General features: G+C 31.0%; 1 protein-coding gene across 3 annotated transcripts in view; it reads right to left on the bottom strand.

Annotated features, from left to right (window-relative positions):
* LOC113555021 (semaphorin-2A) overlaps positions 1-16037 on the bottom strand; it is a 345931-nt gene that overhangs the window by 76231 nt on the left and 253663 nt on the right. For all 3 annotated transcript variants that reach the window (XM_026959297.1, XM_026959296.1, XM_026959295.1), the window contains one exon: positions 4224-4311. In XM_026959297.1, the coding sequence (XP_026815098.1) occupies positions 4224-4311 (88 nt within the window). The remainder of the gene's footprint in view (positions 1-4223; positions 4312-16037) is intronic.

Here is a 16037-nt window from a genome sequence, read left to right on the forward strand (position 1 = left end):
TGGCGTTTATTTTACGACCCACAGACTTATCGTGCGCGTGAATAGGGAACCAAAACATCCATCGTTCCGTCCTTTTAAAGCGTTTTCTATGCCACAGGAAATCCGGATTGACTGATTTTTGGCATTAAACCAAATGCTCAGTGTGACTCATTCTTTCCATTTTTAATAAGTTCAGAAGACATTTTTTATTTTTTCGGTCAGTTTTTGGTCGAATATTGTCATTAAACAATTACTATATACAACCTCACTATGATGGAGTTTAATATTATTATTTAATCAGGTTTTTTTTACCATGAGTATATTAATTATACACACTTACCATAAAGTAAGACGAATTTATATGATACAATTGCAACAGGTCTTAATTTTATTTTCAATTTAATATCGTTAAATCAATTTCGTTTAATAATAATATAAATATATTAATTTACTTATCACTGAACTACGGATTAAATATAATGTAATTAACCCGATAATTTAGTATTTAACTGGTCACATGATATTTAATATCCTAAGCTTCGAGAGAATATGAACACTTTTAGCGTAAGAGCGCATGGGGCAGCGACCCGACCGTGTCTGTCAAAATCTGTCAGATCGTAATGTGCAGTTTCCCAGGCTAAAGGAACGGCCGGTTTATGCAATACTTTGTCAGGCTCGTGTATTATCTTAATCGCATGAAATTGAGCCAACTGGAAGGAAACCCGGAGAGAAAACGGAGAAAATACCCATTTTTTGGAAGAGCGGTATGGGGTTAAAACAAAGAGCACAGTGGAAATAAACCAAGCTATAAAAACCTCGATGTGTTTACTTGAATGGCCGTTAATATTATCTCAAATGCCACTAAAATTCTCAAAGTCGTAACATTAAAAATAAGAACAACAAACAAATAACTATCTACTTTATGGTCTGTATAAAAGAATAATAAGGTCCTAAATGCATGCAATTTTTCTAACAATATTATGTAATATGCCGCTTTATTACATATGGTAAGAAAAAAAATAAATAGAATCGATAGAGTCAAATCGATTATTACTGGACATTTTTACGCGTCAATTATTTCAATCTATCAAATTTAATTGTTAATTTTTAAACAATGCTTGTAAGAACTTAATAAATGGGATATTAATTTCTTATTATCTAATAAACATGTTTATTATGGACTTTTAATTTAGAATTATTTACACCGCCATAGAAAGCGAGCGAGTATTCCTAAATTCAAGTGTCAATTAATGTTATTTAAACACTGTTTACTTGTCATTTATACAAAAATTAAGTCACGCGATCACAAATTAGGTAAAAATATCAAGGAGACTTGAGATCTAAGTGGACGAATAGAGGTTAAGTATTGACTCGCTTTCATATAATCATAGTCAGAGGACGAGATAAAAACGATTAACCGATTTAAGTCTATAAAAAATATACATATCCACAATGATAAAATATTTTGTCTGTGATTTTGAAAAAATTCATTAGAATGCGTACTATTTTTATTTTAGCAGTATTCTATACATACATTTCAAATTAAATTATATGTAATATCTGATTTGTTGGCGTAATGTTCTAGACGGTAAAGCATTAATATCGAAGAAATCGTGTTACGGCCACATTATCATAATGTTACGTTTTGCCCAATGTATTCTCATTAACCCTTAAATATATATATATATAAGGGTAAATGGGTAATTAATGAACGTTCAGTGATATTTTTACTACAAAGTACATTCTTGTTTAAAATATTGTGTTAAATGAAATTTCTAATGGAGGTAGTAAGTATTTGGCTAAAAGATAAGACATTATACCTAATCATTCTACAACATTGTTCAAACCATCTGCATACCTTTATTTAGAGCATAGTATAATATTATATGAAAGAGAATTATTTTGTTATTACACGAGTATACAGTAAAAGTAGCGTAGGAAGTTTGTGCACATTTTCTTGCAAGGTACATCGTTCGAATGGCTGGCATAAGCGAATTTTTTTCTTTTTAAATTTTATCGAGGTTGACTTTTTTTTTATTTGATCACAAAACGCTATCGTTGTCACATATTATACATTTAAGGATGCCGACGTTATTATTATTATTTTTTTTTATGTTCATAAAAACGGACTGTATGGCATGAAGGATAATGTGTAGGTATAGAAATATAATACACTACACATATTATATTATATACATGTGCCTCCGGTAGATTACCACCGCTGTCACCTTCACTATGCTGCTACTGCCGCTGCTACTACTACTTATGCATGTAATAGTGACTTATTTTATCGACATAAATAATTATTAAAAATGTTCCCTGCATATAATATAATATGCAACTAGCTATATAATATACACGCGCAAGCAGATCGATTTTCTTCGGTAATGAGATGCTTTGTAGGGTTTTTCTTTATCGCGTCACCGTATATACGAACCGCGATAGGGTGCACGGTGAGCTGTCGTATACATTGTTAAAAACACTAATGGCACATTTAGCCTTTGGTGACCTTTTCGTGTTGACATTTTTATTGCGCGTCCGGGTTGTATTTAAAAAAACAAAATAAACAAAACAAAAAAGAGGATTGGTGAGGTAAAATATACGATAAACGACAAACGTTTATTTCACTTCTTCTGTTTCCGCGTCATCACCGGTGACCGGTTGCTCGGATAAGAGGGGATTTTCGACGGTAGCCTCCACCCCGCAAAAAGGAAACGCGAAATTATTATCGAAACGGAAACTGCGTAGCGCGTGCTAGGAAACCAATGACCCTGAGGTATAATCCTGCGAGCAAACGCTCACACCCACACACACGCGCAAACACACACGTTCACAAACATATAATAATATATTATATAATATTATACACAACAACAAACGATGGAGGCGGCGGCGGTGGCGGGTAGCAAAGTCGTAACAGATGTCCTACTCCCCTCCATCGGTCCGCTACGCAGCCTCTGCCGACTACGACGTCGCGGCACACCGGGAATAATATTTCAGTTTCCTGCGGTAACGTCACGTATCGTTAAGCAAACGCACGAGACTGCAGCGTTCGTATCCGTGCGATCCAATAGGGAATTCAGATTATTGAAATTTTCGTTTTGGACAATAAAAAAAAAAAAAAGAAAGAAAGACAAACACAAACGCTCGCATAAAATGAATTTTGATGAAATTACGTTCAGCTGTTTGTTGGGTAGGGTGATGAAGATGAATATCACATTCTTTGTGTATATTTAAGATGATAATAATAACATATTATGTAGTTACACTGAAGATAAAACCGAAATCGCATAAGAAATTTAACCTAACCTGAACGTCGTTCTATTAAATAATCGAATTGTATACGACAACAACTGACGAAAACGGTACCTATTGCATATTAATATTCGCAGACGACGATAATCGTTCAACACGAAATGGATTTTAAAAACGTTAAATGGGTGTAATAAATTACTGCCGTGTTCTATTCATTCATGAATTATGTTTGAAAAACAGAAAAATGAAGGCGTAACTGCAATTAATCATATCGGTGGTACGAAAAGCATAGGTATACACGTACATATTATTGTTATACGCATATTATTATATTATTATTAATTTAAATAATTTTATGAGCTGTGCCGTGATACGTAGATGGCATCATCGCGCGAAAAAAAATGACAAATAAATAAATAAATCAAACCAAATATTTTATTCATAGCGTGTAGTGCAATTTTCAAAGAAAATAAATGTTAAAAACGAGAATTAATGTGGTAACAAAAAAAAATGTATTTTATTCGATGGCGGAGCGCACGCATTTTTATTACACATGCCGTAACACTTTAGAGTAATATAAAATTATGTGCGAGGTATATGTGTGACTTTTACTAATATTTAGGCAATACATAATAATATAACGTAGTAATTGTGTTTTTGTGACGCGGCCATAAAGCTTATAAATACAAACGGGAAACTCAACAATGTAATGTACCTATCCTTACTTTTGACCTTATGGTTGTGTGTTTAAAAATTAAAAAATGTGTCTCATTAAGTATTATTTAATATTCTGGACCTGTTGAGCAGCATTTCGTGAAGTAAAAAATATATATCCCTACGATGCTGAGTCTAGTATACACTTTACATCATATACACATATGAGTATATATATATTTTATATACCTGCCACTTGAAAAAAAGGCTGGTCAATGGTGTTCGGGGGGTGAAACATAGGAGCAGCGCGTGTGAGAATGACAAATGAAACTTACATGGCACCGACATATAATGTGTCACGATTTTCATCCAAGTGAAAAGTCCTGTAGTACATTCGGCCGCAGGACAACTCTCGCACGTGATCTGTAACAGACAAACAAACGACCGTAAATTTATGCCCACACTGATGAGGAGATTAAGGCACGTTCTTCTCCGAGGTGGCCCAAGATATATATATATATATATATAGGTAGGTCCAATAATACAATTGCATTAGGTACCCATTGCGTTTCTAAATGTTAATCAACCTTCGTATATAGTGTTAAAACTGAAATAATTTGTCATGTTATGTAAATTGTAGATCAAAGTTAGTTTTAATTTATTTATCTTTCAATTGTATTATTAAAAAAGCGTGTTGACAAAAATGTTTTGCATAAAGAAATATTCGTTTCGTTAAATTCGAGAGCCACTATAACAACACGTTTATAAATCGTTATCCACCATGACTATGGGCTGAACTAATTTCCTAATAAGAAAACTAAAAACTATTAGTGTCGAGACCTAAACGTGTGTCTTAATAATAATTATGAATAATTTAAATTATTCTACCTTTAACTAATGTAATATTATGTATGAAAATAATCGTGTTCAATTGATATACATAAAATCTAATTTCTATGTTTTAATATTTATTTATATTTAATTTTTATTGTTGTATTTACGGAAACTGTTATCATCAAAAACGTTCATTAATTTGTATCTTTCAAACTTTTTCTCTGTGCGTACTGCATTCTTTCGGTACACGAAGTCGTTGTGTGGTGAGAGAAAACAATCGTATAGAAATATGATAAGGAAAATTTCACGTAAATGGCGCAAGCGGAAAGAACGCTGCGTGCTTACTGTACAAAACGTACGTTTTCAAAGGGTTATAGCTGACGTTTCTATAAACCATCGGACCCGGAGAGATTTTTTGTTTGTTTTTGCAGGTTACACGCTGTAAGTTATTAGCGGCTGCATGTTTAGACCCCAGCCGGAAACAAACTTTGATCGTGCGAAGCGCAACGGCTCGAACTCGAACGATAAAAACTTGTTTCCACTAGAAAGTTTAAAATTTACTGTACTACACATACATACACACACGCACGCACGCATATACACATAATATACACGCACACTATAAATGTACAGTTTATACGACGGCGCAAGCCTGCAACGATCATTAGTTTGAATAAACTAGATAAACTAGATAAAAACGTTTCGTCGGACAAGATCGGAGAACAAAAAAAAACATTAAACGCATATACGCAAGAATTTTTACGGTTTAAATTGGTCTTGTCGATTAATTTATGATTGAGCGAAGGTTCCCGAAAAGTTCCCCCTTTCTCGGGTTAAATTAGTGCCGAACACGTCTGAATATATTAAAGAAGAACGGCCGTGCGGAGGGTACGCACGCGTAACGGTCCCCGGGGCGCAGTAACGCCTTCAATTATTATTATTATATGTGCGCGGCTAACTCCCTATACTGCCTAACTTCAGCGCAAGACGTCCCAAACGTATGTCGCAAAAATACAAAGAAAAATAAAAAAAAAACAAACAATAACGATTTATCATACGCGAGTGTGCACCTCGTTATTATTATAGTGTGCTTGGCAACACCCGGTAATATCGAGAGGGTAATCATATATTTCCGGTGCGGTTTTAGCCGTCTGTTTAAGCGGTTTATTTTATTTTCAATTTCGTCGAGTCGAATTGAAGAAGTTTTATGACTCGACCGGGCGTACGGTATACAAGTACAATAATATACAATATATCGTTTATAATATACATAAAGTTCAACGTTAACAAACACTATGGGCCGAAAGTATTATTCTCGAAATGGTACGGTCGGGTAGAGTGACTACCGTAATTATTATACAAATGTTTCACAGCGATTAAAACGCCATTATTGGATATTTTACTACCAAAACAATAATATGCAATAGGTATACCCTAGCACATCATACAAATTATATGAGTAGATAGCAACGATTATATTTTACAAACGTCATATTGTTACGGTGCGAAAACGTGGTTTATTTATTTATATCTGATGGTTATAGAAACACTATGCGGTGACCTTATTCAAAAGTCGTACCAAACATTCATGTTGTTTGGAATGTTATATAAAATGATTGTTTTAATTTTAAATTTAGATAACTGTTTTAGTAGAAAACGTATAGTAGAAAAATAAGTGTCGTTATACGCACATAAAATACAACAGACTAAAAAAATACAATTTCTAAGGAAGACAACGTTTAGTGCCGCTTCTAAAATAAAAAATATCACATAGATACCCAATATTATAATTTTCTACGATGGCAACGCATTGTACCAGCTGTCGTTGGTCGCTACAACCATGTATTACGAGTATAAGTGTAAAGGAATTGAATATATTTAGTGAGCACGTTATACAGAAGTAGTCTTAAACAAATCCAACAGTATATAATAGTCACTTGATTACAACATAAATTAAGTATTTATATTTATTAAAAGAAACGCGAAGTGTATTTTAAAGTCAGTCTTGTAAAATGTGCATTTATATTCTCTTAAATAATTCTCTTGAAAAATGGTTTCGTTTTAAAAGTTGTTAGTAAAACTTTTCGAACAAAAATCCATCAAATTCTATGCGTCAGAAACATTTCTAATTACACGGTTGGAAAGGACCAAGTTTCGTCCTTCGTTTGTACATCACTCACATCAAACACAAATTAAAAATGTAAATAGTTAAACAACTAAAGTAGATGGACGTTAAATGGTTATAAAAAAAAACAACAACAAAATCAACAATAAATAAACACCAAGACGTAGTCACAACAATCTTTTCGAGTAAATATATTTTCGATTATAGCTCGCGTAATGCATTGTAACAATACCACGATTTATGACTTATGCAGCAGTACTCATTTCTAAAATAATACATTGTGTTTTTAAGTAAATAGAGTTATGGTATATTATTGTCATTTATACTGGGTATCTACCTACTCACGTGCATAAAATCATAAATAATATATGCACTATGATTCAATAATTAAATACAATCGTGTCTCCCAAATCAAAGTGATGCTTTTGTGATACATTACAATATTATCGACATAGTACTCTCTTCTCCCACACAACTTATATATAATATTATACAGATATTGCGGTAAGACCCATGCGAGACGTAGTCATTCACAATAGGGATTTTGACAGAAACGTGTCGAGGGAGCTCAATATTTTACATGTCATCTTATTTACATCCATGAAAGTTTTTCTCTTTACGTATATACTCGATAACTCAGCATCTACCGAGTAGACATCAGAGGGCAGGAGTGTAATAGAAATAATGCTTTATTGAATGTTGTTCTTTATTTATTTTTCCTCCTCGGACATTTCTTTTTTTTTATGTTCCGCATTCCACCTTCTCATCACCCGCATGTCAATGTTTTAAGATATTAAAGCAAAGATAGTAGTGTGCGTGTACGTTCACATGCTTACACGACGTGAGCCAATTTCTAAGGCCAGGGGTGGTCTTTGAGGGAAAACGAACAAATGGTTGTTCACATTTTTATTTTTTTATTTTGTCACCCCAATCACTGATGATGAACTTCTTTTTACGTGCATTTTCGTTGTGACCAACGTGTTAAACATTTTCGGAAAATCGTTCGATTCAATCAAATAATAGTCGATGTGGTTCGGAGATGGAATAATGCGTCGGGAAATATGAGTATGTACGACTGTTCTAACCAATCAATACTTTTTGTGCACGCCGTTCGGTAAGGTTATCTTTTGTAACTGAATAAAAATGCTGGGTTTAAAACCTAAACCCGAGGGAGGTTGATCTTCGACGACATCAATCGTTACCACGTCAAAAACGTTATGAAAGGGGATGAGAAAAAGTAGGAGCAAATAAAAGTTTTTGAAAGACGTGACTTACGTTGAGGTATTTTAAATTGACAAAATCCACATGTCCGCTCAATTCGATAGAACTTTGTTATTAATAATTTTAAAGAAGTTACTTAATTCGTGTGAATTCTGTGATTTATTTACAGGATTGAATCAACGGTTACAGGTTAGAAAAAAATAAAACTTTAAAAAAAGTTGATTACTCCAAAACGTGTGTTAAATTCTGTCACGAAATACAGAATTAAATTAATATACAATTGAAGCTTAAAACACGTTTAAGAATTAGCACATTTCACAAGCATACAAACTGTTTGGATTGAATCGCATTCAAAGTTCGTAACTTCATAAAACCGAGTTGAAGTACTCATCACCTTTATTTTATGTGATTTTAAGTGAGGTGTGAGATTTTCAAAGGAAAGAAATAAACATTATACTTCAAAACCAGACTGGAAAAATAATTTTTTTTTGTTTTATGTACACCTATTTTTATAGTTAAATATTTTCAGACTGTTAATTAGCCTGAGATTTTCAAATTCATTATGATATAATTCAGTTAAAAACTCATATGCATATGGCTTTTGTTATTGTATATGGCCAGTGACGCATAAAACTATTATAATAAAAAAAAACTGAATTTTGTTTTTTAATAAAAAAATTTTTAAGTTAAAACGTCAACATCACCGGTTTTTTACGGCTTTATGAATCCATTTTCTAGAGGCAGCTGAACTTTTTTCCCAGCATATCTGACAACCACAGCCGTCATGAAAGCATTTTTTTGTTCATATTTATAAGATACACTGTCATTGTGAGTGAATTTAAATATGATACACATAAACCTATTACCATTGTAATATTTTTATCATTAGTTTTAATTATATTTGTTATTCTTTGCCGAAACTAAATTTAGAGTACACAATTATTAGCTTATAATAAGATACGTATAACATTTTTTAAATAATCATATGAGATTATTATTATAATGGTTATATTATATTTATTTATTATATTTACGAACGAAATTAATGCATAATATTATATATATATATAATACTTATATACCCACCAAAAATAAAATAACAAAATATTAAATATTAATAAGCCGTGTCTTATCATAATCCTATGTTTAATTTTTTAATTGCATATATTTCAAAGGGAGATGCATGTAACGTAAAAATATGTATATCATAATAAATTAACAATTAAAAGTGAATTTCGAAGGATTATTTGTCGTTATCGTTATTCCTGCTAAATCGTCATGATTTATGCTCTCCGTTGAACCGACAGAATAGTATTTGAATCAGATTCTCTTGAGATAAAAATATACGTGCATGTCTACCTCTAAACCGATTCACATTAGTATGCGAAGGCATAATTCTTTTTATACGCGGTTGCCATAAAACAAAATAAAGTTGATTTGACACATTCCAATAAATATACATATTTTCCTTTATTTACAAAATTCGACTTACATTTCGATTGTATTACAGGAAAAAAAATTAATACATGTGTAGAGTAGGTAAATATAAATTGAGATAAATTTACGGAACGTCTACAGGTGCTCTTGGTATCTAATGAGCTCGGAAAACACAAAAGCCTCTGCGCGTCTACGTGGTGGGGGTACGGTTGTTTATCGAGGGTACTCCGGTAAGACATAAATCTTTATTTACGACCAACTTTCCTACCCAGAAGCACTACCACAGACTTTGGATCCACCTCGGTTATTCATAACCCCTTTTGCGTGTCTTCGTGTTAAAAATAAAAATAAATAAACCAAGCTTATTTTCATTTAGTGAAATTACAATTTAATACAAGAGATACTGAAAATTCACCCAACTATGCCAACTGCGGAACGCAATAAAGGCTGTGCACGAACTGGAAAAATGCTCACTTGTACATCCGGTCCGATTAAAACTCCCCTCCAACCTCCTTGGATGCCATTACGCTTCAAAGGTCGCACAATTTTCTTATATGTACGAATAGGACTTTGGGACCGTTATATATTGATAATATTTCATATTTATTCTTTTGAACAATCGCCCGTTAAGAGTCGTTGACAAACAAAACGAAACCAATATTAGAAAAAAAATGCAGTTCAGGAATCCACACGCGAATATGAATTCAAAATGTAAAAGCGATTTATATATTCTTTACATCAGTGTTGATACGCATAAGAATATGTGTCGAGAAAATGAAAAAAAAAACTGAAAAAGTTGCTCTGCTATATAATATGAATTTTTGAGTGTACTTCGCATTGAATATAGATAACTGTAATGAATGTGTAAAATTTGAATTCATTGATCAATAATTATACACACAAAATGATCCTAACTGAAGTCAATGTGTCTGACTCTATTTATATAGATAATATACTACAATTTATTTATATTACTATTAGTAATTTATTTTTAATTATTAGTATGGCATGTTAAACTAATTTATGCCTATATTTTATTTTATTTTTATTTTTTGCTGTAGGTATGAAAAACTTACAAGGAACTTTGTATTAAATTGTCAAGATTTTTAGTTTTACATAAATATTTAGCAATATAAATTAAACGAAAATTAAAACAAAGTCGAAAATTTTAAGTGTACAAAGAAATAACTCAAAAAGAGTTAAGATATTTTAAAATTTATATCAAGTCTAAAAGATTATTATATAAATATTTGATGAAAATTTTAAGTATCTACGGTATTCAATTTATGAGTTCAAGTAAAATAACTAATCGATTTATTCGAAAACAGGTACTTCTTGAGTAAATATTTCATTTTTTTGTAATTTTTATTTAGTTTTTTTTTCAATTATTTTGATAAGAACTTCGATTTTTTTTTTGGTACCTTAAAGTACCAACAAAATCAAATTTACAAGTCATGTTTGACGATTTTATGGCAGACAAAAAAAACATATGCATATTATTTTATAACCAAAAACTTCATGGCTCTGCTCAAAATCTAAAAAAGTCATAGTCAAAAATAAAATAAAAAGTAATTTTATAAAATGTTGAATATTACTTAGGTATACGAAAATAACGTGTTTGTATTTATTTTTTATGGACTTATCAATTTTTTTTCTTAATAAAATGAAAACGTATATAATCATAAATATTTTGGTATCTGACACAATAAAATGAAATAGAAATCATTCGATTTACAGATTTTTATGTGATATTGGACATTTATATATAGCTCTATTCTGAATTTTATCAGTAAAGAAGTTGTATAATTTATTAATACATATAACAAAAATCGTGTCATACATAGTTGTTATGTGTTTTAATAAATAAATGTATCATGTTTTAATACACACAATTATCCGCTTTATGCTAGAAAAACGATAAAAACGAATCTAATTAATAATAATATTAAATTTTGAAATTTCATTGTATCTATAGAATATAAATACAAATATCACGCGTAGAAATCTCCACTCGAACCGAAATTGTTCTTTCCGATTTCATGATAAGAAATTATGTTCATTTTGTAAAATGTGTAATGGTTATTGATTTAATTAAAAAAATATATATTATTATATTCTCAAGTCATCAAGGAACCGAAGTGAACTTATTCGTCTTATATTATACAATGATGCAAGAATCGTGAATTAAAATTTTTCGTCGCCACACATCATTCGGAATATTTACTGTACAAAAATGCGTGATACATTCATTTCGGGCGAGTGTTGGTGGTAAAACAACGCATACGCACATCGATGGAGTATAGTAAAAAGACGTACACGCACATAGTTTATAAAGGCTTAAATTAATTCCAGTGCAAATTTCTGGGCCTTTAACGAGGCACATCAATTCGCTGATACAAGTGTATGTTGTAGTACATCTCTAGTCTCACCCCTTCCGAACGATTTAATCGCATGGTATCAGTTCAGGAATTTCTGTGTTGTCTATACTCGTGGGGCGACGATGACGATGACGCAGAAGCGTACGGAGCTGACGCAGTTTGTGTAGCACCGAAAATGGCACGAGGTAAAGGACGACGAGCCGTTTGTACGAATAAAACGATACACGAGTTAGGTAGTCCGGGGGTGGAGCGCAGCAGACCATCGAGGTAAAGTAGTAGTATATAATATATACATGTATAAAGTTTAACAAAATTGCAGACATCAAAGAGGGTCTGTAGCTTGATAGTTTTATGTATGCGTGTATGTGTGTGTGTGTGTTAGTAAAAGAGAAAGAGAGAGAGAGAGTAAAGCGGCGTGAAAAGAGTAACGTAGAAGAGAAAAAAATAAGACTTGATGATTTTTATATTATATTTTCAGCAAGTCACTCACGTCCGTCCGCGCCCAAGTTTAATTGTTTTCAATACATATTATATATATATATATATATATATATATGGAACTATATGGATGAGAATAACGTTTGGGTTAGATATCGGCCTGCCTTTCTCTTCATCTCTCTCACTCGTGCTGTCAGCTCTTCGCCCCGGACATATTATACGATCCGTCGTCGTTGTCATCGTGCGCCCACTGTTGTAATCGTTTACCCGAAATTGGAGAAACGAACCGTGCAGAATTCTTGATTGATTCTATTTACGATCCACCCGAATACTCTTTTCGAAATGTCACATGTCGTCGACTGCGCGCGCGTGACTACGAAGGATAATAATTCGCAAAAATATAATATTATATAAATGGTTATATAGATCAACACGCGTCCTGCATCGTGCACACAACTGTGGTACCTGCACTACGGAATTATGGTGGCGCTCTAGAATGAAATCATAGTAATAATGTTTTGAATTAATCGATGGTAATAATACTCCGACGAAAGACGAAAGTGTTTCTCAAACTTCCAGTGACCTGCAATATTGCCATGGGCGCGTTCGAGTGAACTATAGGGCGTAGATACTTATTATTATTATAATTATAATTATATTATTGTTACACGTCTATATAATGACATATTATTGTTTAATCTGTTTTCGAAAACATATTATACTCCTTTTGTTCGATTACTACGTTTGTAGCTCAGAACTATAAAAAAACTATATATTTTAATTAATATCTTCTAGAATATTACATAAATAACGTGATACAATTAATACACTTGTTTTAAATTTATATGTTTCGCTAATTATATGGTTAACAATGCATTTTATAATTTCTGGCATATATTTTTTTGTGTGGAGGGAGAGAGTGGTGAAAAAGTTTTAAATAATACCTTTTCAAGAATATAAATTCCACTAAGTTGGTTTAAGTGATAATCTATATGAAATTATTAAGAAAATGTTGGGTTAATTAAACTATATTTTACAATTTTTATTTCTATTTATTCTTGTTTCAGTAAGTTTTAATTATGACTAGACATATTAGTTACATGCACTATATACCATAATAATAAAAGTTATAAATTATTTTATTTTTTAAATGTTGGTAATTCAAATTTGAGCATATAAACAATGAATATTATACTATATTTTGCGTATTATATTATTTATGCTTAAAATACCTTAACATTTAATTTACGGGTTTTTTTTTTTGATGAACAATTAAAATTTCAATTTTTTTTTCAATTTTACTACGATACCACCTTTATACTTAAATTTTATAACATGATAATATTTATTATTCCGAAATTTTTAAATCTTTTAATGAAATTTTTAGGTTTTGGTATTAATCTTTTACTCATTTCATATTCATTACTGTATTCAATATATTTTTATACATTTACTCGTAAATTATTTTTATGAGCACATAAAGTTTAAAAATAAAACATTTATAAACACTGTAAAGTAAACCAAGCTCGTTTAAAATAGTTATTTTTATTTTTCAACGCAAGTAGTATACCAAACTTATAATAATAATATAATATACCACTGGCTTGCATTGAAGAGAGTAATGTTTTATTAAATGCCTATTACATTAGTTCTGTATTTTATTCGTATTTTTTTCTTCACAATTATTATATTTATATATCACCATATAATATAATAAACCATTTTTGGTAGATTCAAAAATTAATTTTCAATAATGTTTAAAAATGATTTTTATAAATAAATAAATTTAATTAAATTTGTATAATTTGTATTAGGAGCGAAATTCTTTAGGTTCGTATCGTTATTATATTTTTTCTTATGCAAATTTTTAAATGTTCATAAGAAGAGACTATTATCATTAATTAATTTCCATAACTTAGTAAAATTATTATTTTAATTAAAATAATTTACAATTTTAAAAGTATACTTTTATAATGCACATAAATATAAATGGTTTTATGCATTTTTCTAGATTGCATTATCTTGCATATTATGTATCCACGAATTTCATTAAAATAATATCAGTAATATGTATTTTACGATCAATGTTCTATAACCCTATCTACTATTTCTGTTCTATTGACTGAACAATAGTTATAGTTTGGGAAATATAATAAACTAAATTACCGGAATATTTGACTACGAATAGTTTTGAGATGAATTATACATAATAATATTATGTTCGGAGTTATTGTTTAATGTGTTGATTTTAATAGTTCAAAGTTCAATAACTGAAACAATATAATATTCTAACAAAAATATAAAACGTGTGTACTTCTAACTATGAATTTAGTAATATTAATTTATTATATTATTGTTATTTTATGTTTTTTTCTTTTTAGATTTCAATATAATATATTAAATTAGAAGTGCATACAATTTATTGCATCAATAAATTTACAACTGTAGGTTATTGATAATTTTATTGTAACATTTTATTTATGACTCCTGTATTTTTCGTCACACTTTGGGCCCTCATTAGAGTCGTACTGGCTATTCACGCAAAATTGGTGTTTCAACCACACCCCACATGAGATTTTCAGAGAAGATACCTGGGCCGTATTCCAGGGGAGGGTGAGCGCTGGAGTGTACCACTATGAAACCCTACACCGCGGGGTAATCTTGTTTTATCGCACACCCGTCGTGAGCAAATTTCGCATACAAGCAAATTTATCGTTTCTCACGGGAGTTATGTGGTGCACACGGCTTTTGAATAATATCCAATAACTGCGAGGAAAACAAGAGAAAACAAAAAAATAGAACGTCACATATGCGCTCGTAAATATAATAAGTCAATATTTCGATATAACGGATACGAAAAACAGTCAGTTGTTAAGAATAAAACCAATTTTATATCCAAGTAAAAAGTTGAATTGATGGAATGCCACATTTTTCAGTTGTAATGTATTCATTCACTGGACAGTTAAACATGAGTACCTCAAAAAGTATTAGAAAAATCAAATCGAAGAACATTATTGTAATAATAATGTATCAGTTATAGCTAAAAACCTCGTCATCATGTTCCTAATAGATTTTATTTTTGACACAAAAGGCGTTCGTCAGAAAACGTGTGTGACCTTTGATCGTAGTATAATACGGAAAGCAATTTACCCGAAGCGTCTGTAATAGACCTGACCTTTTTTTCCAAGAAAATACATAACGATTTGCCTAGGGTTGGATGAAAGAATAGACAATTTTAAACGAGCAGACAAAGGGTTTATGTATGTACTGCTTTGGTAGTTTCAACATTTTCATGGTGATTTCAATTGTCCAGAAAAGAACTTATCCGTTATAAAAGGTGTGGCAGTAGACCTTTATGATTTTCTGTTTAAGGTGTTTGAGTGATAAAATAAACGTATCGTGTGTGTCAGACAACTCGAGATGAACTCAAGTAGTATTTAGGGTCAAGGGGTTTCATTTGCAGTATATATAAGTATTACGGTGAGCAAAAGGGAGTAGGTAAAACAAACGATCAATCTAAATTCAAAGGACAGAAAAACCTTAAATATTTTTAAAATAAAAGCAATTAATTTTTTAAAAAATATTTTTGTTTACTGAAATAAAAAATAATAAACATTTTTAGGTACGCCTAAAATAGTAATATATTTAAGGTTTAAATTTGAGATAACATATAGATTAAAATACACCAACTATTTAAGCTTCTGTGTTTATTTCAC

This window comes from Rhopalosiphum maidis, chromosome 1, assembly GCF_003676215.2.
Source record: "Rhopalosiphum maidis isolate BTI-1 chromosome 1, ASM367621v3, whole genome shotgun sequence".
Taxonomy (NCBI): Eukaryota; Metazoa; Arthropoda; class Insecta; order Hemiptera; family Aphididae; genus Rhopalosiphum; species Rhopalosiphum maidis.